General features: G+C 47.1%; 1 protein-coding gene across 3 annotated transcripts in view; it reads right to left on the reverse strand.

The window, feature by feature from the left end:
- Positions 1-26,395, reverse strand: part of ACACB (acetyl-CoA carboxylase beta) — a 106,376-nt gene that overhangs the window by 69,655 nt on the left and 10,326 nt on the right. For all 3 annotated transcript variants that reach the window (XM_082667567.1, XM_082667568.1, XM_082667569.1), the window contains exons 3-9: positions 9,258-9,390; positions 7,115-7,253; positions 4,095-4,204; positions 3,799-3,880; positions 2,548-2,646; positions 1,445-1,554; positions 1,240-1,350 (exon numbers count right to left, since the gene is read on the reverse strand). In XM_082667567.1, the coding sequence (XP_082523693.1) occupies positions 1,240-1,350; positions 1,445-1,554; positions 2,548-2,646; positions 3,799-3,880; positions 4,095-4,204; positions 7,115-7,253; positions 9,258-9,390 (784 nt within the window). The remainder of the gene's footprint in view (positions 1-1,239; positions 1,351-1,444; positions 1,555-2,547; positions 2,647-3,798; positions 3,881-4,094; positions 4,205-7,114; positions 7,254-9,257; positions 9,391-26,395) is intronic.

The following is a 26,395-nucleotide window of genomic DNA, read 5'->3' on the forward strand; positions in this document are numbered from 1 at the left end:
AAGAAGAGATACGTAGGTATAACTGAATCACTTCGCTGTACACCTGAAACATCGTACATCACTATACTTCAATAAAAAACTAAAAATTTAAAAAATAAAATAAATTAAATATACACGTGAGCAAGGTCTACAAGAAAGCCTAGAAATATTAAAATAGTTGGGTTCAGAACGGGAAGATTACCCGTATAAATTTTTATAAACATTGCCAACAATGGGCATAACGGGTTTTTCTTTAATCTATAGTTAGGTGACCTTTTAAAAAAATTTTTAATTGAAGTATAGTTGATTTACTATATCATGTATGTTTCAAGTGTACAGCACAGCAATTCAGTGTTTTTTATGTTTTTAATTTTATTTTTGGCTGCATTGGGTCTTCGTTGATGCGCACAGACTCTCTCTAGCTGTGGCGAGCGGGGGCTACTCGTTGTGGTGCGCGGGCTTCTCATTGCGGTGACCTCTATTGTTCTGGAGAACGGGCTCTAGGTGCACGGGCTTCAGTAGTTGTGGCGCACAGGCTTAGTTGCTCCGCGGCATTTGGGATCTTCCCGGACCAGGGCTTGAACCCGTGTCTCCTGCATTGGCAGGTGGATTCTTAACCACTGTGCCACCAGAGAAGCCCAACTCAGTTTTATATATACATTTTTTTCTTTTTCAGATTCTTTTCCCTTATAGGTTATTACATAATATTAAGTATAGTTCCCATGCTATACAGTAGGCCCTTGTTGGTTATCTATTTTATACGTAGTAGTGTGTATATGTTAATCGCAGGCTCCTAATTTATCCCTTCCCCCACCCCCTGCGTATAATGTTTTAAAAGTGGAAAACCAGCTACAAATAAGTAAATATACGATTCGTTCAGACAATAAAAATCAATTGTCTAGAAATGTTAGAAATACTGAAACTGCTAAAATGTACAAACTATCCCATCTCTCGATAGACAAATATTGACACAAACAGATATTCTCACAAACAGATACCTCTGAAATCCTTTAGAGACACACTGATTCATAGAATCAAACCATCTTAAGGAAACAGTGTACAGATCAACAAAAACCTTGGACTTCTGCGAGTCAAAATGTATACATTTGTTTTGCAACACAACACAGCAATATGGCAGCTCCCCCAAGTGTCCTCTTGATTGTGACACAATAATGTTAGTGGAAAGAATCTGGTGGCCACCAACTGAATAAACACAATTCCCAAAGACACATGGAAAAATACGCAGCGCGAACAGCTCACTTGTCTGAAAAGTATTGGGAAGTCCTCAGCAGTCTCCACCTTCCGGATGCCTTTCCCTCCACCGCCTTCAGAAGCTTTGATCATCAAGGGAAAACCAATTTTTTCTGCTGCCTGGGGGCAAAGGACAAACAGACCACTTTAGAGGTTTCCGCTGCTACCAGGATGACGAGAAGGTTCTGGCACCTGACCCCCCAGGAGCGTTTACCTCCAAGCCCTCGTCGACATCTTTCACGCAACCATCGTTGTAAATGTACTCTGGGACGCTGATCCTTTGCCCCTGCTGCAGACTATCTTCTGTCCACTCCACCGTCAGACCTGGAGGGTCACAAAGAAAACTGAATCTTCCCCAAAAGAGCATAGACACGACACAGAAACACAGGGCCTCTTCCCACCAAAGCCACTCTAGACCTGGCCTCTGGACCAGCAGAATTCAGACACAGCCCTTCAGCTTCCTGCAGTGGATTTTAATTTCCTTAAGGACTGACTCAACCCTGAATGGGAAACCAAGCTTAAGAAAATTCAGACTGAGTCTACCAAGAACAGCCATATTAACCTGAATCCAAAAAAATCCCAACTCCAGCTCTACCCTATGGAGTCATTCGTATGTGAATCATTACTTTCCAAAACCCTGTGAAGATTAAAAAACAAAAACAGAAACAAACTTTTCATCCTAAATTTAAAATTCAATCTTTGGAGGAAAAAAATCAAACTGAATAAGAAACTCTTGAGACGTTTTTCCTGTTTATTTTTTTAATTTATCCTAGAAATTCCACTTTTAGGAATTTATCCTAAGGACGTGATTAAAATGAACATAGAGAGTTAGGTACAGGACTATCAAAGCTTGTAATATTTTCAAAATTAGAAAAAAATTCGTCGGAAACAACCTAAATGTATAGCTATAGAGGATTGTTAAGTCAATTATGGTACATCTGTATAATATAGTCCTATGCAGGCATTTTAAATGTTGTAAAGTGTATTTACTGACATAGAAAGATTAGTGAGAAAAAACAAGTCACAAACTATTAAATGTAAGAGCTCTGGTTTTTTAAAGGATGTGCCTAGAAAAAAGGCTGGAACAATATAACAAATGATCAAAACCGGGTCAGTCGATTATAAAGGATTTCTATTTCTTTTTCTGTACTTCTCCTAGTTTCTAAGTTGTCTATAATGACATAGGACCACTTTCATGATCATTTAAAAAATTTTTTAATGAAAGAATTAAAAAACTATACTCCTGTCACCCCCTCTGCTCACATTAGCAAGATTGGGCCCAGGAGTTCCCCCGACATGAGGTTCAGGGTCCCTTACCGCTTCCGCTCCAGGGCAGCGTTGGGATCTGCAGCGTCTGGGCCACGATGGTGGAGGCGATCTTGTCTCCCACTGCCCACATGGCCTCGCTGGGAGGGCCTGAGGGATTGGGGCAAAGGGGAAGGCAGACTCAAGTCAGCCACAAGGCCCTGGAAGCCAGGTGCCAACCAGGTGCACAAAGAAAAGTCCCCAAGTCCCAGCTTCCAAGGATTTAACATCAAGTTGGGGAAGAAAAAATCTATTAGTCTGCTACTTTACCAGTCAACTTTCAATACATGTGGATTGTAAACATGATTTACAACCTAAGCTCTGTGGCCTATACAAAGTTCACTAGCAAAAAGCTAGACCAAGGGGGCAAGCCAGCACCTCAAAACACTAGACCACGCAAATTTTTTCTATAACGAGCCATAAGCAATACATAAATGAATGGGCAGGGCCGTGTTTCAATAAAACTTTATTTACAAAAGCAGGCAGTAGGCCAGATTTGGCCTGGGCTGTAGTTGGCCGGCTCTGGGGCTGGACCATCAATCTCCAGAATTAAACATGAGAGATAATGAGAGTCCCATGGGACAGCCAATCAGAGGTCATGGACAAAGAATACATCAGCGAGCACAGGTCACCAGGCAGACCCTTAGGTGAATATCAGGTATTGACTTAGCACCAAGCTGCTTTATATGCGAGTCTGGGCTGTGGGCCCAGAGATAAGGAGCAGCAATAGGGATTTATTGGGGATGGTAAATGATTCCCATCACACGTAACAGATAGTGTAACTGAGCGAAGTTTACAAAGTTCAAATCCAAATCCTGAAACAAACAGATGCCATAGACAATAAGTATCATTTTACCTAATAAGTAGTAGAGATGATAGGCTCTGGTCCCAAGGGGTGAGGGCATTCCAAAGGTCTGAGAACAGCCCAAGAAAAGGTGTGGCCTTATCAGAAAGGTTTCCAAACCTAGTTAGAAATCTGAACATGACTGGTATCTCAGTGCCAACAGGAACACCAGCAGAGGGTTCTGCTTGCCCGGCATTATTCTGCTGTGGTAACCATGGTAATGGCTCCTATTTCCCTGGGCTGGCCGACCTATCCACGTGACCTCCCACCCCTGGATTCATTTGCTCCTGACCATGGAAGTGTGATGTGGGGATATCAACCTGGTCCCCTCCTTACAGGGCTGTATTAAAGAGAATCTGACCCACCGAGCATCCCATCAACACCCCAATTCCCACGCATCTGATGGAGGCGCACTCTACCTAAGAAAGCAATCTCGTGCTTGTGCAGGAGCTCTGGAAGTTTGGGGTTTTCAGAAGCATGGCCCCAGCCAGCCCACACCGCCTGCAAACACAAAGAGGCATGAACAAAGGTCTTTCTTCAAGAACCCCCCTACCATCACACCCCAGAAGCTCTTTGCTGGGTCACATCAGCCCAGGATTTCAGGGTCTCCTAGGACCCAGCTCCTCCATCCCTTCCAAACTGTGGAATCAGGTTGCTCCAGAGCTCAGGGCATCACCCCCGCCGTGGGTAGACTGGGGTGTCCCATCTGACTTACCTGCACGGGGATCCTCTTGGCAATGTCCACAATCAGCTCCACGTTGGCATAATTGTTGTTGTTGGGCCCTCCTGGGACGGGGACGTACTGATCTGCCATCTTGATATACTCTGGGATTAAACAGGAGAGAAAAGAAAAGAAGGGCTGGGCTTCCCTGGTGGCGCAGTGGTTAAGAGTCCACTTGCTGATGCAGGGGACATGAGTTCGTGCCCTGGTCCGGGAGGATCCCACATGCCGTGGAGCGGCTGGGCCCGTGAGCCATGGCCGCTGAGCCTGCGCGTCCGGAGCACCGCAATGGGGGAGGCCACAACAGTGAGAGGCCCGCGTAACCGCAAAAAAAAAAAAAAGAAGGGCTGAGAGACTGAAGTCGAGGACAGAACATCTGCAGGATGCAACCACACACCACTACTGAAAGGATAACCATGAAGATTCTAGGGCAACAATGGACAAATGTATATGACAGCTCAAAGAAAACTGAGTATGACTTTAATCACGTGGAAATATATGTGTATCTGGGGACTTCCCTGGCGGTCCAGTGGTTAAGACTCTGTGCTTCCAATGCAGGGGGTGTGGGTTCGATCCCTGGTCGGGGAGCTAAGATCCCACATGCCTCATGGCCAAAAAAACCCAAAACATAAACAATAGATACTTTAAAAAAAAAAAAAAGAAAACACATGGGTGTCTGGACAAGGCCTGGAAGGCAACAAAAAAGAAGGAAACAAGCTATCAAGATAGTCGGATTAGAGGTGGGTTTAAAAAATTCTTTTTTTTTTTTTTTTTTAAATTTTTGGCCTTGCCACGTGGCTTGTGGGATCTCAGTTCCCCGACCAGGGACTGAACCCAGGCCACGGCAGTGAAAGCCTGGAATTCTAACCACTAGGCCACCAGGGAACTCCCTAAAAATTCTTATTTAAGGTTTATCTTAATATTGTTTAGCCATTAAACAATACAATGTTTGTTTTTAATCATGGTAAAAAAAAGAAAAGAAAACAGGGCTTCCCTGGTGGCGCAGTGGTTGAGAGTCCGCCTGCCGATGCAGGGGACACAGGTTCGTGTCCTCCGGGAAGATCCCACATGCTACAGAGCAGCTGGGCCCGTGAGTCATGGCCGCTGAGCCTGCGCGTCCGGAGCCTGTGCTCCGCAACGGGAGAGGCCACAACAGTGAGAGACCCGCGTACCGCAAAAAAACCAAAAAAACACATAACAAAATTTACCATCTTAATCACTTTTGAAGTGTACAGCTCAGTACTGTCGAGTATTCACATTGTCGTGAGACAAATCTCCAGAACTTTTTCATCTCACGCATCTCAAACTCGATACCCATAAAATGACAATTCCCCCTCCCCCTCCCCGAAGCCCCTGGCAACCACCATTCTACTTTCTGTCTCTATGAATCTGACTACTCTAGGTGCCCCATATAAGTGGAATCATAGAGTATTTGACTGGCTTATTTCACTGAGCATAATATCCTCAAGGTTCATCCCTGCTGTAACATGAGACAGGATTTCCTTCCTTTTCAAAGCTGAATACAATACAATGTTTTGATTTAAAAATATTCATGTTCTTTAAAACCAGAATCCCACTTCTAGAAATATGTTCTAAGAAAACACTCATCGATGAGCCAAAGACTGATGTAAGAGGGTGTTCACGGGGCAGTGTTTTGAACTGTGAAAAGCTAGACTCAATCAAAAGTCGGGAGTTGGTACATCTGTACTATGAAATTCTTGAAGACCTGAAAAGAGGTGATGTTGAACTTTATGTGCAGACTTGGAAAGAAACTCGAGAGCCATGCTTCCTTCCAGGCCTGCCAGCCTCTGATGTTTACCCAACACGTTGTGCTGGCGACTGGAGAGGTCCCAGAGATTATAAAGCGAGAAGTCAGACCATGACCCTCTCCTCGCTGAATTTTACTATCATGTTGGAGAAGATAAACAAGAGACAGACATGATAACTACAGGGTGTGAACAGCACCAGGGCTCTCTGACAGCGCTGCCCAGGAGGACTATGAGACCCAAGTCGTGCGTGGAGGGGTGGAGACCTGCTGTACAAAGAGCTTCAGGGAAGCACTGCCAGCAGAAGGTCCAGAACATTCCAAGCCTCTGCAACAGGAAAGAGCGAGGCCAAAACTGACGAGGCCAGTGTGACTGGGGCCCAGGGATGGATGTCTAGAGGTGGGAGATGGGGGTCCAGGAGGCCAGCAGTGGCCAAGTCATGTGGGCCTTAATTGGCCTGAGTGAGGTTCTGGAATTTTAGCCTGAGCACGATGGGAGACCCGACAGCCTAAGGCTGTGGACTCAGCCCAGTGTTTCAAGCCCACCTGCATCACATACTGGTTGCATGACCCCGGGCAAGTGAGTTATACGCTCATGCCTCGATTATCTCATCTGTAAAATGGGGCTAACAAGGAAACCTGTCCTCACTGTAGTGAGCAAAAAGGAGGCCACGTCTGTGCAGAGCAGAGCCGAGGGCCTGAACTCTGGGGAGGTTCAGGGGGCTGAGGTAGCTGGTGCTGGACACAGGAGGAGGCTGATGGGACCTGAGCTATGTTTTTAAAAGATCTGTTTGGCTGCTGTGTGCAGGGTCTGTAAAGGGATGCAATTGTTCAGGGAAAAAAGCAAATTGTCCAATAGTTATTAACAGAATGATCAATGGTAATAAACATGGAGAGGTAAAGAAATAGAAAAATGAAGGAATGACTGAAAAACAGTACATACAAGTGCAAGAAGAAAACACATGGAGGAAGAAACACCAACCTACTGTAAACGTTTCTCAAAGGCGAGATTTCCGCTTTGCATGTTAACCACTTGCATTTTTATAAGACATATGGGTCACTCTTGTTGTCAGCAGAAATTTTAATTAAATAAAGAAAGGGGAAATAAATACGAGCTCAGGAGAGGTCCCCTGCGATGCTGTTTGGGGTCCAGGATGGACTTGGCCCCGGTGGGGTGAAGGAGGTGAGCGCAGGTAAGGACGCGGGGACGTGGCAGAGGGGAAGAAAGTCAGGGCCCAAGTATCAATACCTGCGTTGGCTTTGAGGTCCTCGGGGGTTACCAAGACTACAAACCGGATGGCCCGCTCGTTTCGGAACATCTCATAGGCCCACCTGCGGATGGAGCGCATGCATTTCACGGCGGCGATACCATTGTTGGCGATGAGCACCTGGACAGGGGAAAACGAGGGAGGGGCCAGAGCTGCACATCTACCTGTGCTGGAGGCCGAGTGCTGCCCCAGGGTTCATCTCACCTCTGTGAGCCTCCCACGGCCCCTCTTCGTAGTTCTATGGCCCTCAGCCCAGCACAGAGCAGGTACTTAAAGTCTGCTGGATGCATGAACAGATGACCCAATGGATGGGTGGTTGAATGCATGATGGGAGGATGGATGACCAGGTGGATGGACGGATGGATTAATGAGTGTTGATTCCTCTGTTTGGCACCATCACGTTCATGTAACATTTTTTGAGCGTTTAGTATGTACCAAGCTACAGTACAGTGTATTTCACCGGCACCATTTCATTTCAACCTCACAACAGCCCTTTGAAAGAGGTTGTATTTGTATCACTATTTGGGGTTAAAGACATTAAAACCCAGAGGAGTTAAGGCACTTGCCCAAGATCAAACAGCTAGTAAGTGGCAGAGCTCGCACTCGTGGGCCCTCCACAGTATGACCTATGCTCTGAACTGTCCTGGTGACTGCTTCTGTGTCCAGAAGGTTAAAGGTCCCAGATTTGGGAAGGAAGAAAAAAAGTGAGGCTGGCTGTCCCCAGCAACAGAGGGGTCCTAGTTTCAGTTCTCACTGTGTTGTGAACTTGCTGTGTGGCCTTAGGCAGATCCCTTCCCACTCTGTGCTTCATCTTCATATGAGGAGCTCAGACTGGTAAACCTCCTGGTTTGGTCTCTATAAAACCAAGCTCTAGTTTTCTTGTTAAAAAAAAAAAAATTAGGTGTATAGGTTCAAAGCTCCAACTTCTGTACCAAGTCCATAATTTTAAGGTCCTTCCATCTCTGACTAATCTTCATGATGGCCCTGAAGGACAAGTCCCACTGGAGATTTGGGATGTGATCGCCTCTATTTTACAGAAGGGAATGCGAGCCCAGACATCACATCCCGCAAGTAGCCACCGTAGTTTTTGCGTTCCTTATCGCCTTTCAAAAATGCCTCCCATGAGTGATGACAGAACGGCTGGGCTATGCTTCCTCAACCTAATTATCAGATCAAGGCTTTGGGGCGGGTCGGGTGGGGGTCGTGTGGGTGTGTGCATTTTCAGCCAGGGAGACTGGTGGCAGCCAGGTTGGGGAACCTATATGAGTCTCTGTGGCTCAATGCTGTACTTAGGATGCTGGGGTGAGGGCATGGGCTCTGGTTTCAAATTCCAGCTCCGCCACTGATTAGCTGTGAGACCCAGGCAAGCCGCTTCCCCTGTCTGGGCCTCAGTTTCCTCATCTGTAAAGTAATACCCACTGACAACGCTGTGGGGATGGTTCAATGAGACACAACAATGTAAGCAGTTAACAGGATGCCTGGCCCAGAGGAGACCCTCAATCAATGGTAGCTGGCGCCATTGTTGTTGTTGTTATCATTATTATTACCACCCTCAAATAAAATGGAAAAGCAAAAGGCCTTTCAGTCAAACTGAGCTGGGTTCAAGTCCTGACTTCAGCACTTACTACCTACGTGACTTTGGACAACCAATGTCAGATCCCTGAGCTCTAGCTTCTCCGTGAATACGACGGGAATGATCAAACAGCACGAGGTCAGGGCCTTTACCAGCTAGAACAGGAAACAGTGTGAAAAGCCTTCACAAACCACCAATTTTAGCTGTTTCCTTCCATCCCTGTCATTCTAGTATCTGGGTCTGCTCTCCTGTAAGGAGCTATACCCCTCGAGAGGGCAGGGCTGGGTTTTAGGCTCCCCTCCTAGAAACCCAGAAAGCAGCCCCCTGCACGAAGGGTCTTTGCCTCCCCACCCTTCTCAGAGGCCCCAGTCTCCTCCTCTGTGACATGGGGTCACGCACCTGTCACTTAAGCTGTCGTGAGGGTGAAAAGCTGATGAACCCCAGCGCCCAGCCCTTTGCAAGTGCTCACAAAGGGGCAGGACTTTTTCTCTGCAGCCTGAGGCTGGTTGGCCCACCTCACCCCACACCGAGTGCCGAGATGCCATCTGTACCTTCTCGATGACCCGATTCCCCCCAAAGCGCACGACGAACTCGGCAGGGGAAGCCACGGTAAAGTCTCTGTGCAGGTCCGGCTTCTTCTGTTCTCGGCCTCTTCTCGCCAGGTGGAGTCCGGACATGCTGGGCCTGCCAGGGAACAGGACTGACCCGTGAGCAAGCAGGTCTGGGATGCCCGGGGAGGGGGTCGGGCACCCGGCAGCTATGAAATGCACATCCACAGAGAAGCCAAAGCCCACCAGACCCCAGCTGCGTTGCAGTCCCTCTCCGGGGAGCCTGAAACACTTTACTAGGAGACTCGAGAGGTCAGATCACAAATGAAGTAGGAACGACCCCCTGACCTGCTCCAAGCTGCATGATCACATTTTTCATCTTAGAGTCATTCTTACTTTATATGCCCATAATTTAGGAGCTCAAATAATACAAAAAAGCTTAGAACAGGGGTGCAAGTTTATGATCGGGGAAGTTCCCACATTCTAATACTTTACACTTGTTCAACAGTTTGTATCTTTCATGTGCTTTTCTGTACGTGTATATCAAATTTTTTGAAAAAACTGAAAACAAAAAAATGTATAACAAATAGAGGGTCCTTGCCCCATCCCCCTCTAGAACCCCACCCCAGAGGAAATCACGTTTGACTCTTTCTGGCGTTAACACATCTCCACGGTTCTGAACAATGTGTGTACATTATCTCGTGAGTCATCCATTTAAGACACCATCCATCTATGAACTTCTTATCTTGACAGATGTGGAATTAGTGCTCTTAAGCAGCCATCCCATCTGCTCCCCTTTCCCCAACCTCTCAATACAGGTATACTGCAATTTGGTAAATTCAGTATTTGGTGTTTTATGAGTCTGGGATCATTATTCACAGGTGAGGGGCTGTGGTATACCAGATGTTCCTTTTTTTTTTTCCTGTAGTGATTTTTTTTCCTTGGTTTGGTTTTCCTTGCATCTGTTGCTAATTCATCTCACTCCTCAGCCTCTTAGTACACATAAGATAATTGATCAGTTCCATTGTTTTCCATGGACCACATCATTCCTGAAGGCCTCGACTCTCCTTTCATCCAGACGCTGTTCTCTAAACCCCTAGGCAACCATCAACTGGGACTTCCCTTCACTGGCATCCTTAGGATTCCCTTTGCATTTCCTTGGGGTTTGATCCTGAATGAGGGACCACATGGCTCCCTCTTTCTTGATGGACTCCCATGTTTTCCTGGGGTATATCTGCCAGTAGTTTCATCCAGTTAAAAAGATGGTACAATAGCAGGACACATGACAATAATGCCCCCAACATGCCTGTCTTAGCCTGGCTACATAGGGTTCCCTTGCCACTATCACCTCGGAGACTCCTTTTGGCTCTCTCGGATCCCTTTTTTCTGTCCTCCGTGTCTTGCTCCTCTTTGGTTTACTCTCTTGTTTCAATGGAAGACATCCTTCAGTAGCTTTCTAAGAAAAGGTGTTCAGGGGAGTAAACGTTTTGTGGCCTTGCATGTTCTAAAACTGTCTTCCTCTGCCATCACATTGGACCCGATCATTTGGCTGTGCATGGAATTCTAAGAGGGAAAACCTTCTCCTTTAGAATTTTGGAAGCCTTATGTCACTGTTGTTGTGGCTTCCAAGAATGCTAGAACCAGAGCCATGATGATCCTTGATCCTTTTGTAGGTGACCTGTTTTTTCATAACCAGAAGCTTATAGGATCTTCTCTTTGCCCCAGTATTCTACAATTTTAGGGGATGATTTTAGTGATGCGCTGAGGTGTGTGCCTACTTCCATCAGTAAGGCTGGGAAGCTGTCAGGCTCCTTCAATCTAGAAACTGAGGTCTAGGAATTTATCTTCAAATATGTCCTTGGTGGGCTTCCCTGGTGGTGCAGTGGTTGAGACTCTGCCTGCCAATGCAGACGACACGGGTTCGTGCCCCGGTCCGGGAAGATCCCACATGCCGCAGAGCGGCTAAGCCCATGAGCCATGGCCGCTGAGGCTGCGCATCCGGAGCCTGTGCTCTGCAATGGGAGAGGCCACAACAGTGAGAAGCCCGCATACCGGGAAAAAAAAAAAAAAAATGTCCTTGGTGACTTCCCTGCCTCTTTTTTCTCCATTCTCTCCTATTACCTGGATGTTGAAATTCCTGGACTGCCCACTAGTTTATGTATTTTTCCCCTCTCCTATTTTCTCTCTCTTTTCTTCTACCTTCTGGGCGATTCCCTCAGCCTTATCTCCTAACTGTTCAGTGGAGTCTTTAACATCTAAGAGCTTGGTTTTGGTCTGTCAATATCCCCTTTTCTATACATCCTGTTCCTATGTGTATAATATCCTCCCTGCCCCCGATGAGGGTATTTATGATAGCTTCTCCAAGTTCTCTTCTCCTGATGTGGTTTCTGTGTCTCCCACGTTTCCTGTGTCCCCTTTGTTGGTATGTTTGGGGCCTGCCTTCCATCTCAGAAACTGCACCCAAATGTTTCATAAGCTGTGGTTGCTTCCTCATGACCAAGAGCAGGAACTAGAGGGCTGATGAGAAGTACTGAGCATGTGCTGGGGTCACTAGACCCTGACCTCAATGCAGGGTGATCTGGGAGGACTGTGTGTTGGGGAACCCCAAGTATTTTTAGAGTCATCCTCCCTGGTTGGTCCAATTCCCCCAGTAAGGAAAAGTTTTGGGGTCTTCTGCCTGGAGGATAAAGGTTGGCCAGGAGCCTAGGGACCAGGGGGAAGTGGGAGAAGTGTTGGGACAGGTCTGGGGGGCAGGGCAGCTTTCAGGATTCAGCACGCACACAGCACCCATCCTCCGGTTTGGGCTCCATAGTGCCCATCGGTCTCCAGCCCAAAGACCCTCTGCCTTTCCCTCTCCAGAGATCAAACCGCCTGCCTGCTACTGGGGTGGAAGTGGGAAGCTCCCAGCCACCTGGAGCAGATGAGGGGTCTGGGATTCTTTCACCCAATCCTTCTCATGTAGATGCTCCCAGACGCGGAGGCACCCAATGTTGCCAATCCCTGCGCCTTCTGGGGTACAGGTTCTCAGCTTCCCTCACTGCTGCCTTACGGCTCAGCCATCTTGGTTCTGCTCAGCCAGTGGCTGCTTGTTCTTCTGCTTTTCTGGCTTCCAAAATGTTGCTGCTAACTTCCCCTCCTGTTCTTCCAGGACCTGATGGGTTTCCAGCTCTTTAAGAAAATCTCTGTTGGGCTTCCCTGGTGGCGCAGTGGTTGGGAGTCCACCTGCCGATGCAGGGGACACGGGTTCATGCCCCAGTTCGGGAAGATCCCACATGCCGCAGAGCGGCTGGGCCCATGAGCCATGGTCGCTGAGCCTGTGCTCCGCCACGGAAGAGGCCGCGACAGTGAGAGGCCTGCGTATGGAAAAAAAAAAAGAAAAAAAAAAAGAAAATCTCTGCTGTCATTTGGTGGGGTTTTCACAGGTGCAGAATCAGGCATTCAGCCCACTCTCTCAACCCGGAAATGGGCTATTCAAGCAGGGAGATAGCCACCTGCCAAGCCACCTGCCAGGCATTAAGTTAGAGGTTCGCCACCCAGGGGTGCATCCAGCAACTGTGTCACCAGGCATTTTGGGAGGCTGGGGCTGAGTGGGTTTGGGGGCCAAAAGTTTTGGTGAAGAACTGATAGACCCGGGACTTCCCTGGTGGTCCAGTGGCTAAGACTCTGTGCTCCCAATGCAGGGGGCCTGGGTTCGATCCCTAGTCAGGGAACTAGATCCCACATGCTGCAACTAGGAGTTCGCATCCTGCAACAAAAGATCCCACACGCAGCAACGAAGATCCCACGTGCCGCAACTAAGACCCGGTGCAGCCAAATAAATAAATAAATATTTGGAAAAAAAAAAAGAACTGATAGACCCTAAGAAACACTGCCAGCACGTCACCGGGAAAAGCAAAGCTGGAAGCCAATAAGCCACTTTGGGGAGAGAAAGCCCAGTTTACAGATGGGCAAACTGAGGTCCCGTCAGGCAAAGGGAATCACCCAGCAAGTCAGCGGGACTGGGGCTCTTTCCATCACACCAGGAAATGTTGGGTGTGGGCATTTTCTGTTGTATAAAGTCTATCCATGCAGGACAGTTCCCCGTGGGAAAAGCCTTCTACAAACCTGCAGTCTGTCCCCCTCACCCCTGCCCCAACCCAAGCCCTGCCTATCAGAAACGAAAAAACGGACTTGTTGGCCAGGAAACAAAACCAGAAATGAATGACAGAAACCGATAATGATGCTATGCCACCACAGGATTTGTATTTTCAATTAAGACTGTCTCCGTTCAACAAGGCTTATGCATGTTGTCCAAAAGAACAAACAAATGAACAAATGATTTCCGGCCCCTGAACTGGCCTTCCTGCCTCCCACAAACTGCAAGCAGCTTTTCTTCTAAAACCTCCTAGGACTGAACTGCTGAAACGAAACAGGACTTAGCAAAGGACTCTGAAGGTCAATATGATCTTACAAATATGAACAGTGCTTTCATCATAATTACATTCCATTAACCAACAAGCAGTTCAGTTTGTTTTTAAGAACTTTCTTTCTTTCTTTTTTTTTTTTTTTGCGGTACGCGGGCCTCTCACTGTTGTGGTCTCTCCCGCTGCGGAGCACAGGCTCCAGACGCACAGGCTCAGCGGCATGTGGGATCTTCCCGGACCGGGGCACGAACCCGTGTCCCCTGCAACGGCAGGCGGACTCTCAACCACTGCGCCACCAGGGAAGCCCAAAAACTTTACTTTCTTTATTTCTTTAGAAAACAGGCATTCGGCCTGAGGGCCATCGTTTGCAGACCCCGATCTAGGGAAACAGATACCAAAATGTTAACAGCAGCTTTCTCAAAGTGGTTGAATTATGGGTGGTTTCTGTTTTCTCCTCTTTGCCTATCTTTGTTAAATCTTCTGCCACGATATATTATTTTCAGTCAGAAGAAAAAGCTATTAACTTTGTAATAGGGACGCTGAAAGCCATGGTCATTTTGGTATCCATTCGGTAAGGCACTCAGTATCTTCCACTGTAAAATGAGGATAATAACATGTACCTCATTGGATTGTGAGGATTAAATAAGCTCATATCAATACATAGAAAGTAAAAGATGGCATCTGGCACACGGTAAACTCTATATTATTTCAATGCAGTGATTCCAGGAGGATCAGGGGCTACTGATCTCCCAATCTAACCAAGAACGGCATCAGGCCACTCCTCTGCCCATGGCCTCCTCCCCAACCATCCACCCTCCCCACTCTGTCCATGGTCTTCCCCAACTGGCTGGCTTGATCCTGTGGCTTCAGAAAGTCTGAGACATCCCACTTTTATACACAGAACATTAAAACTCAGCAATTTGACCTAAAGAGCAACAAAGAAAAACTCAACCATTAGACAAACACCATTCTGTGGCCTGGGAAAAACCATTCATGGCGCCATTTTGACTTCAAAACTGGTGACACAGCCCCTCCACCAGAAGGGTCCCAAACCCATCCCAGCAAAGCACACGGGTGAACGCACAATGCTGGTGTGGCTTTGCTTCGGTGGGGCCAGCCTGAGGCTAGTGGCTATTTTTATCTGTTTTTGATGAAGTTGGAGGCCAATCAACATTGGCTCTGGGGGACTGACCTTTGGCTGGTATTCGTTCCAAGGCAAGTGTGGAGGCTGAAATATTCCACGGTGACTTTGGAAGTGGCTTCAGGTGCGGTCAACTACACAACAGAGCTGTCAGCCAAACACCCAACACCATGAGCTGCCCAGGCATGAGACCAGGCAGGACTGCACTGGGAAGGAAGGAATAAACATCCTCAAATGTCACCATATATTGGGCACAGGGGGGCTCCTCCCTGAATCCCCACAGCCTTATGCAGGGGAGACCATCATCTCCTGCTCACGATGAAGAAACGGAGGCTCAGAGAGGCCCACTGACCTCAAGTCACACAGCTGGCAAGTGGCAGAGCTGGGCTTCCAATCCAATTCTATCTGACCCCTGGGATCTAATTTCAAGGCACAAAGCTATCTGAGATAAATGGAAGTAACTGTATGGTCTGGACTTTCAAAAACAAGCACTTAACATTTGAGAGACAATATGGTAATCCAGGGTTCTCAACTGGGTGCAACTTTGCTCCCTTGGGGACGCACAGCACTGTCTGCAGCCATTTTTGGTCATCACAGAGTGGAGTGTACTCCTGGCATCTAGTGGATAAAAAGCCTGGATGCCACTCAACACCCTGCAGAGCCCAGGACAGCCCTCAACAAAGAATTACAGGGCCCCAAATGTGAACAGTGCCACAAGTGAGAAAGCCCAGTAGACTAGAACCGTCCTCCCAGGCTTTGAATCCAAAATCTACTACTTATGACCTGTGTAATCTTGGGAAAGTTGCTTCAATATTCTGTGCCTTGCCTCCCTGATAGGATGTAAATATTTATAATATGAATAGGATCTGCCGCCTAGAGCGTGTGTCCAGGGTTCGCCACTGGGCCCAGCCTGCAGGAAAGACCTTTAGCTGAGGTGCCTCTCTGCATGGGAGCCAGTATAAAAGCCCCAGTGTGAGGCCACCAGGCTAAGGCTCTGGCATTAACCAGCTCTTAAATCCCTTACCCTACCATTTCTTTCATAAAACAGGGATGGTCACTGCTCTGAGCTGATGGCCTGATGGAAGTAAAGGCCTTACTATCATCACCCAGCAAGTAAGCAAGAAAGGACATTGCATAGCCCAGGAAAGGTCGATAGCTTTGAACTCATCTTTGGACCCCCAGATAAGTGGACGCTTGGAAATTTCTCAGGCCAACTGCCCCCTCGGTGCCTCCAGAGATGGCCACTTTGGCTGGGCCAGGGGTCAGCAAACTAGGGCCCAAGGGCCAAATAATCCAGTCTGTCACCTGCTTCTGTACCTCCCACAAACTAATAAAGGTTTTCACATTTTTGAATGGTTGAAAAAGAAGCGTACCTTGTGACACGTGCAAATTATATGAAATTCAACTTTCAGTGTCTGTAAATCATGACTGGAATACACTCAGGCCCATTCAATTACACATTGCCTGTGGGAGCTGGGGCAGTAAAAGGCAGGGCTGAGTAGCTGTGACAGAGACCATACTGTCACAATGCCGAAAAGATTGATTATTTGGCCCTTTATGAAAAGTTTGCAGGGCCCCCCTGGTTGCGCAGTGGTTGAGAGTCCACCTGCCGATGCAGGGGACGCGGGTTCGTGCCCTGGTCCGGGAAGATCCCACATGCCGCTGAGCGGCTGGGCCCGTGAGCCATGGGCGCTGGGCCTGCGCGTCTGGAGCCTGTGCTCCGCAACGGGAGAGGCTACAACAGTGAGAGGCCCACGTACCGCAAAAAAAAAAAAAAAAAACTTTGCAGACTTTGGTTTTTCAAAAGCCCCTCAGGAAATTCTAATGTGCATGACATAGGAGTGAGACTACCCACAGATCAACAACCAACATTTCAACATGGGCAGCGGGCCTCGGTCCTGAGCAGGATTCCCTCAGCAGTGACATCATAACGGGATATTGTGGGGCTCACTGAAGACCAGACTCTTCTGCCTTCTGGTCCTCAACTTTATTTCATCCCAACAGAGACTCAAGTCTCTTCTTGAGATGTCCTCCAACCACTCCGACCCACATTCACTTCTCTGTTCTCTGAACTCTGGCCCTGTTTGCACACCAAGGAATGCTGGCCAGCACTTGGGACCTTGCCTGCCTATTATTTCTGGTTCCTTAGTAGATGGTCCAGGCCTCCAGGACAGGATTCCAAATGCGTCTTAACTGCATAGGCCTCTTTTGCAACAGAATTCTGTCATCACTGTTATCAGTTGTGCAAATGTTTGTGCTGACTTAGGACCGCACCCACGGCCCTGAGTGCTAGGCATAAGAACCCCTGGAAAGGCCAATTAGAATCAGCCCCATTGATAGAGGAGGAAACCGGGGTTCAAAGGGTTGACGGCACTTTTCAAGGCTACAGAGCTCAGCGGCAGAGTGCAGCTGTCTATCTCCATCTTTTTAGCGACTTTAAGCTAAGAGAGGAGCCATACAGTGACCCAATAAAGCATCCTCATATTATTAGATATACAGCGGTCACATGGTCTGAACTTGCCGGGACAATTCCAATTTCGTGCAAGTTCATTCTTTTGGATTACAGTGGTTTGTGTCGGGGCTTCCCTGGTGGCGCAGCAGTTAAGAATCCGCCTACCCATGCAGGGGACATGGGTTCAAGCCCGGCCCAGGAAGACCCCACATGCCGCAGAGCAACTAAGCCCGCAAGCCACAACTACTGAGCCCACGCACCACAACTACTGAAGCCCATGCATCTAGAGACTGTTCTCTGCAACAGAAGAGAAGCCACCGCAATGAGAAGCCCACGCACCACAACGAAGAGTAGCCTCCCCTCACCGCAACTAGAGAAAGCCCGCATGCGACAACAAAGACCCAATGCAGCCAAAAATAAATAAATAAAAATAAATTTTAAAAAATAAAAATAAAAAATAAAGTGGTTTGTGAAAGCTATTCTTTTGGATTAAAGTGTACAATTAAATGTGATTCAAGAGTTATAGGTTAAACTTTTTGTGTTAATAGTTTTATAGATCAGAAAAAAGGTATCCTTTGTAGACCACGTGGCCTGCTTTCGTTCCTGTAAGACTTGAGGGTTTTGGCCAGATGGGTTAGATCAAGGCTCCAAATGTGGAAGGAATGTGACTACCATGCTCCACAAAAAACTCAGCGCACAAGAATGACTCTGATTCAAATCTGGGACCCCTATCCTTCTGTGGGCCCTTTGCTCAGACATGCTCTGAGCACTCCAAGGAGGGTGCCCCTGAAGGCTCTGTTAGTCTCCTCTGCGGAAAAACCAAAAAAACTGGAGGGTCAGCCTCCCTCCTGGTGGGCTGGCCACACATCTGGATCTCTTGCCCTCTCTGAACCCTGCATCCGAGAAACTAAACAACCACTGAGGCCCTTCTGGCTCTAAGAGGCTTCACTTCCCTGGCACGCTCACCAGCCACAGTAACTAGTTACCAGTCGAGTCCTTTAGTCTTCTGACTAGTCCAACATTAGGAAGGGCTTATATTTGGAAAGAGTCTATTCAAGCACATTATGCATTAAAACCTGGCTGCCCATGAAGAGCCCTTTGGGCAAGAGCCTGAGCGGAATCCCCGTTACGCTATCACCAGCACTGACATCCTCAGTTTCCTCATCTGTAAAATGGAGATGACAGCACCCACTGAGTGTCCCATGGTGCTGTTGTAAATTTGGCATGAGATCACACGTACAAAGTGTTCAGCCTGGCATCCTGAAAGCACCCCATGAAGGGTAGCAGTTAATTACTGTTGCTCCCATGGGCCTTGAATTTGAATTACTAAGAAAACACCTGCTTCCCCCATTAGATCAAGAGTTCCTAGGGACTTCCCTGGTGGTCCAGTGGTTAAGACTCCATGCTCCCAATGCAGGGGGCCCAGGTTCGATCCCTGGTCGGGGAACTAAGATCCCACATGCCACAACTAGAGAGGCCCGCGCGCTGCAAAAACGAGCCCAAAAGCCACAAAAAAGAGCCCACAAGCTGCAACAAAGACCCAGCGCAGCCAAAATAAATAAATTTTAAAAAAAAGAAAAAGAAAAAAGAGTTCCTAAAAGGCAGAAGTCATGTTTCCCAAACAGTTTTGTGTCCCTTCCTGGTTCCAGATGCAGGCCTTACACTCAGGAGATAGTCAGGTAATGTTTATGGACCAGATGGATACATCCTGGGAAAAGAACAAAGGATAGGGAGAGGCTTAGCTACAAGGCTGTTCTTCACTGTGTTAGTTATAATAACAAAAAGGGAGAAAGAGCGCAAATATCCACTCTCTGTAGGAGACTGTTTATAAATTTTAAAGTGTATCCATTTAAAGGAACACTATGGACCCCTAGAATGCAACATACGGAACAAGCGTTGGCAAATGCTTTCTGTAAAGGACCAGACAGTAAATACTTCAGGTTTTGGAGTCCATTCAGTCTCTATTCCACTACTAAATACTGCCCTTGAAGCACAAAAGCTGCCATAGATGATACATAACGTGGCTATGTTTCAGTAAAACCTTATTTGTAGACATTGAAATCTGAACTTCATGTAATTTTCACATCTCACTAAATAGTAGCCTTCTTTTGAATTTTTTCAACTGTCTTTTTTCTTTTTTCTTTTCACCGTGCCTCTCTGCTTGCAGGATCTTAGTTCCCTGACCAGGAATTGAACCCAGGCCGCCACAGTGAAAGCATCCTAACTGCTGAACCGCCAGGGAATTCCCTGATTTTTTTTCAACCATTTAAAAGTTAAAAACTGGGACTTCCCTGGTGGCGCAGTGGTTAAGAATCCACCCGCCAATGCAGCGGACACGGGTTCAATTCCTAGTCCGGGAAGATCCCCCATGCCGTGGAGCAGCTAAGCCCCTGCGCCCAACTACCGAGCCTGCGTTCTAGAGTCCGCGAGCCACAACTACTGAGCCTGCGCGCCTAGAGTCCGTGCTCCGCAGCAAAGATAAGCCGCCGCAATGCGAAGCCCGTGCACCACAATGAAGAGTAGCTCCACTCGCAGCAACTAGAGAGAAAAACCTGCGCGAAGCAACAAAGACCCAGCACAGCCAAAAAACATATAAATAAGTAAGTTACAAACTATTCTTTGCTCGCAGGCCACACAAAAACAGGCTGTGGGCCACAGTGAGCTGAGTCCACTGGTAGACTACTTAATGCCCAGTGAAAGAGCAAGTTACAATATAGTATGTTCTGTATGATTCGAGTTCATAAATTAAAGCATACCTGCACCAAAAATAAAAAAAGGCTGAAAGACTATAGAGCAGCTGTTAATAAAGATCAGATGGAGGGGAGGTGTATGGGTGAGTTTGTTCTTCCTTTTTGCTTATCTATAATTTTCTGAATTTTCAACAACAAACACATTTAGCATCACTTTGGTAACCTTAAAAAATGCAATAAAATGAAGACAAAAAAAAAAAAAAAGAAATGAAATGAAGCAGGTGGTGCTAAGAAGGGCTCAGGCACAGAAATGCCTACACTTAAACTGCTCAGAAAATAACCGTAAGTGGGATGCCTGCCCAAGGGTACGTGGATTCGCCCCGGGCTTCACGATCACCAGGCTTCAAAACGACCTGCCATCAGGCAACCATCACCTTTATCGAGGCTAAGGGGAGGAGGAGGGGGAAAGCGCGGGCCCAGCCGGCCAGCCAACCTTGAGGCACCTGTGCGCTCCCGAGAGCCCTTCTCCAATCAACATCACTGCCAAATCTGGCAACCACCTGCACCGTCAAGACCAGCTAGTTTGTGAGGCAGGCTCCGTCTCCCCAGCTGCCAAACTGAAGCCGGCCTTTCTTCGGCTGGGGGCGGGGAGTGGGGGGTGGGAGGGATCCTGCAGGAGTTTATAAAAAGATAACTTGCTGTACACCTGAAACTAACACAACATTGTAAGTCAATTATCCCCCAATAAAATTTTTTTTAAAAAAAGATAACAACGGTCATTAAAGTTGAAGTCTTACTTACTTTACTTTGCGATCGGGCAAACAGACCTTGCCCTTGGCGGGACTCATGTTGACCCTCCTGCCGCCCACCAGGCTCCTGCTCGGATACACAGCATGCACCCCCTACCCCTGTGAGGCAGACCCCTGTCCCGGGGCCCAGCCAGGTAGCGACAGGGAGGCGGAAGCGCGGTCGTAGAGCGCCTCGGGCCGGGCGGCGCACCACCCTGCAGAAGCCCAACTCGGCGCGGATCTTCCTCCATCCCGAAAGGCGTCCTGACCTCCTGTGTCCGGGGCAGACGCGCCCGCCCAGGCCCCGCCCCGACGAAGCGGACCCCGCCTCCCTAGAGGTCCCGCCCCCTGACCGGGCCCCGCCTCCTGTCCCGGGACAGGACACGGACCCCGCCATCTCCCACACCGGGTCCCGCCTCCCCCCCACCCCTTCCCGGACCCGCCAGTAGCGCAGCCACCGCTGACCTTGGGCGCCGGGAGAGTGTGGCCCGAGACTTTAAGAAAGCTCTTGGCTCCCCAGCTCCCCGGACTGGAGTAGAACAATTCCAGGATGGCATCCCCCCCTACAGACTGGCAGCTGGGAAAAACTTGCAAGCAATTCATGTGCTGGAATACGCACACAATAGGGAAGTGGTGGAAAATATGGGTTATTTAAAATGTGAGTCAGATGTCACCACGGTGCCTGGTAAAAGCCCCCGCAGTCAACTTTTGGCTTCCAGTTTCCGGTTTTTGCTTATTCTTTCACCTATACTTCCAGGGACGTGTCTGCTCCATGCCTCCCCTCCCCTCAGTGAGCTGCTACAACACACTTGGAACCACCTGGGTCCCCAGCTAAAATAAGGGCCTCCAAGACTGGAAAGACGCAGATGCCCTGTGACCCTAAGTAAGTTTCCTTCTGATAAGGTATTTACCTCTTCTGATAAGGTATTTGCCTCTGTCTCATTTAATCGTCGCAGCAATCCTACTGTTTTATTTCCGTAATACAGATAAGGAAAGAAGACGCAGAGATGTCTATCGCCCAAGGTGCCACAGCTGGCGACTTGAACCCAGGCAATCTGATTCCAGTTAGAATGAGTGAATGAATGAATGCTTCTCCAAGTAGTTATAATAAATAAAAAAGACCCGACACACTGCCTAGCAAGCATTGCAATAGTAGTAAATGTAGCTTATGTGGATAGCAAACCCGAAAAATTAGAAATAAAATAAATGCAAAGGAATTCTCTTCTAAAGGCACAGCTAGGGCCACACGTCCAGGGGGCGCCATCCAGGCGGCCACAAAGTGAACAGTAACCTTTCCCTGGAGTCGTGTAAGCAGCCTTGCCTGAGGGCACTGGTTAGCTGGTTAGTCCTCTAACTATACATTCAACAACATTTCAACAATAATTTTAAAATATATATATTCAATATCTTGTAATAATCTATAACGGAAAAATATGGAAAAGAGTATATGTATATGTATAACTGAATCACTTTGCTGTACACCTGAAACTAACATAATATTGTAAATCAACTATACTTCAACAACAACAAAAAATTTTTTTCATAAATAAAACAGATGAACAAAATTCTTAGTTCTTCAGAGTTTCCAGAAGCTTCTTCATGGCTTTATCTTTTTTTTTTTTTTTTTTTTTTTTGCGGTATGCAGGCCTCTCACTGTTGTGGCCTCTCCCGTTGCGGGGCACAGGCTCCGGATGCGCAGGCTCAGCGGCCATGGCTCACGGGCCCAGCTGCTCCGCGGCATGTGGGATCTTCCCGGACCGGGGCACGAACCCGTGTCCCCTGCATCGGCAGGTGGACTCTCAACCACGGCGCCACCAGGGAAGCTCTTCATGGCTTTATCTTTAGTCCCTCCAAAAAAAAAAAAAACCTGCCGTAGGCTGATTTTTTTTTTTTTTTAAGTTTCAAATAAAAACCCCAAAGTACTCATGACCCAAATGGCCCACACTTCCATGTAACCACCTCAAAACAGGAAAAACAATTAAAATCAGGAAATGAAGGTATTTCAAAACACCCTACCCTACCCCAAGTCAGTTAGGCTCTCCAGTTTACTCACGTTTTTCTAGATATTTACTCTCTATTGACAAACCCCAATACTCATTGACACTGGATATTTCAACTTCTCTGCTTTGCATTGTATCCTTCGATCAGAGAGCTTGACCTGCCTCTTCAGTCCATCTTCCTCTGTGGACACAGGTTGCTCTACCTTAAAGGTGTATGCCCGGCGGGGCTTGGAAATAGCCGTGGCCACATATAAGAACTTTGGGAGATGCCCATTCAAATGATGGCAACTGAAGGATGGACTGGGAGTTTGGGATTAGTAGATGCAAACTATTATACATTGAATGGATAAACAACTAGGTCCTACTGTATAGCGCAGGAAACTATATTCAACGTCCTGAGATAAACAACAACGAAAAAGAATGTATAAATATATGTATGAGTCACTCTGCTGTAGAGCAGAAATTAACACAACATTGTAAATCAAGTATACTTCAATTTTAAAAAAAAGCAAATGATGGCAACCGAGGCAGCCTCTGGGCTGTCCACTCCCAGCACTTCCGCTCTCCTGATCTCTGCACCCTTCTGAGGTAGACACTGATGTTATCCCCCTTCAAGAGAGGAGGAAATTGCAGCGGAGAGGGCATGGGACTGGTCTGAGATCTGAACCCAGACCTGTCTAACCCTCCACACAAAAGCAAAGACTATGAGAGCCACAGAGGACTTAGAGCATCCAGTCCAGCCGTGGAGAGGGTAGGTGACAATGCCACGAATGCACAGCTGAAGGCTGCCTGATAAACTGCCTCATCTCCTCACGCTTCCCATTTATAGAAAGAACAAGTTAGGAGGAGGGTGGAGGTACTTCTTGTGGGGCCCAGGTTAGGCGGCAGCATCAACACTGGGAGTTTGAAGACCACTTTCTGATCTGCCTCTGCTGAGGGTCTGGGTTCGAATGGCTGAAGGGCCTGTGATATCTTGTTGGGAGGCCTCAGACAGACCCCTGCACCTCTCTGGGTTTCAGCTTCTTATCTAGGAAGTGAGATGACTGATTTGCTTTTTCCTCCCCGTAATTTTTATACTGGTTTATTATTAAACATTGTTAAAACTTCTTATAACAATGATATTTACAGCAGAAAGTTAGAAAATGCAGAAGAAAATTTAGATGACTCATAAGTGTACCACATAATTAGACAATTATTACTATAGTTAGACAATGATTACTAACTATTTGGAGACATTCCTTACAGTCTCTCCAGCCACACACACACACACACACACACACATTTATTAAGGATGAGTATTTTTGTGCTTATTATGCACCAGGGAATATTCTCAGCACATGACATACATGTGCCCACAATCCCTTACCAGAAATTCCCAGGGCCCAATGTATTTTAGAATTTGGAAATTTTTCTAGGAAGGTAAAGCCTTATGTGGCACGTTATGGTGTTAATATTTCACCAGCAGAAGGCATAAATATTCACACAAAATCGGACAAGACTATAAATAACGTTGCATCGAGGCAGGTTTTGCTAGTGAGTTCACTGCCAACTTATAAACTTAGGTTTCAGAACTTTAAATTTCAGGACTGCAATTGCGTGATCCTGAATGCGTCCCATCCCACTCGATCCACATATGCACCCCATAGGGTAGGATTATTAGGGTTACACGATAGTAAGAGGCGGCTTTGAACCTGGTGTCTTGGCCCAGGTCCATCGTGTACTAACCACTTTGCTGCTTGTTAAACATGTGGGATTGCCCTGTAACCTTCATTTCACAATATGTGAGCAACTATTTTGCTATTAACATCATGTAATGTTCTCATCAACTCTGTTTTGAAAGGTTGCATGGGGGACTGTTTCCAAGTCCAAAGAAAGACCAAGTTCCAACTCCTGGTTTGAGATGAACCCAAAAGGAAAAAGACAGGAGGGAAGCCCTGAGCAGATAGCACAGTCACTGAATCTGTAATCAATCTATAATCGTAGCCAGCCCTTGTCCAGTCGGAAAATGGAAGCGAAGTGTGAGGTTGCCTAACTGTATTAAAGGGAGAAGAAACATTTGAAATTGGAGTTTAACCTCAGAACTAGTCTACAAATCACAAGATTTATACAAAAAGGATTTTATGAAAACAGAAATTCTACTGCTTCTAAAGAGGAACAACAAAACGCCTAGTCATCTGTTCATCCATCCATCCATCCACCAACCCATCCGTCCATCCACCCATCCATCCATTTATTCATTCATTCATTCATTCATCCCCAGACTCATTCACAAAGTGTCTCGCTTGCCCCAGAAATTCAGAATTCTGTCTTTGGCAGGTTTGGGTTGCTTGTTTCATTCACACATTTGGTGAGTATTTCTTCAAAGTCTACCATGAACCCACACTAGGCTAGGCAGTGGAGAAAAGCGGAGACCCCAAAAATATGGCCCTGTTTTCATGGAGCTTGTGGTCCAATGCAGGAGACAGGTAACAACCAAGTAAACAAATAGAGAAACTAAAGACATGATCTCAAGGAGTGATTAAGTTTTCACGACACATCAGGGTGATCGATCAAGAAACTAGGGGCACGTGGGCAATACTGTAAAGGTGGGCCTTGACTCCCTGGAGATACTTCCACATGGGATTCTCGTGCCAGGTCATTAGAAACAGCGAACACGTGCGAGTCCCCTCCATCAGAGGCCCCGGACTCGGGGACTCAGCTAGGGCTGGAAATGTTCTAATGGAAATACCAGGATTTTGGGAAGCACCAGCAGAACCACCTGAGTTGCCCCTGGTACTAAAATTCAAAATTCTCAACTTTGAAAAGCACATGTATTGGGGGCAAAAGTGAGCTCACAGTGCCCTGTGAGCTTTCAGGAGTCTGGTCCAGGCTCCTCATGCTGCAGATGAGGCATTGGAGGCTCAGAGAGGGGAAGAGGCCTACCCAAGTCACACAGCACATTGGCCCTCCCTGTGCCCCATCACCCCACAATGCACCTTCATCTCTATGTTTTGGTGCCTCTGGTTTATAAAATCCAAGATCCTTCTACCCCTCCCCCAGTCCTTTGCTGGGACAAGGCAGGAAAAATGATTCACCTACAATGCTAAGTTTTATGCAATGAAGATACCAGGGCAGAAAATTCACTTCCTGTTTTGGCCCACAGCCATATGCAAAGATAGGCCCTCAGTTAAGTATCGTTTACCTTTATAAATTTGCCAGTCCAGAAAAGCTGTTTTTTTAAGAACAAACCAGCAAAGACCCCTCAAAATAGTAGTGGAAGACAGGGAGAAGAAACTTGGGAGTCTTCCCCCCGCCCTACCATTTTAATCTACCATTTATTAAGTGCTTTATTCTCTTGCTAAGCACCTTAGAAATATGAGTTGATTTTAATCTTCAGAACTTTCTTGGAATCCAAGACTCAGGAGAAAATAATAATGTAACATTTATTATTTTGGCAAGCCTATTTGCTTGATAAGTTCTTAATTAGCACCAGTAGGAAGAATTCACACAGTTGTTTCCTTTTTATCAATTAGGGCTGGGTCTGTGCCATACAAGACAACAGCCACCAGCCACGAGGCTATTTAAATTTAAATTAATTAAAACTTAAATTTAAAATTCAGTTCTGGGAATTCCCTGGCAGTCCAGTGGTTAGGACTCTGCACTTTCATTGCTGAGGACGTGGGTTCGA

This window comes from Grampus griseus (genome assembly GCF_964374135.1).
Source record: "Grampus griseus genome assembly, chromosome: 12".
Taxonomy (NCBI): Eukaryota; Metazoa; Chordata; class Mammalia; order Artiodactyla; family Delphinidae; genus Grampus; species Grampus griseus.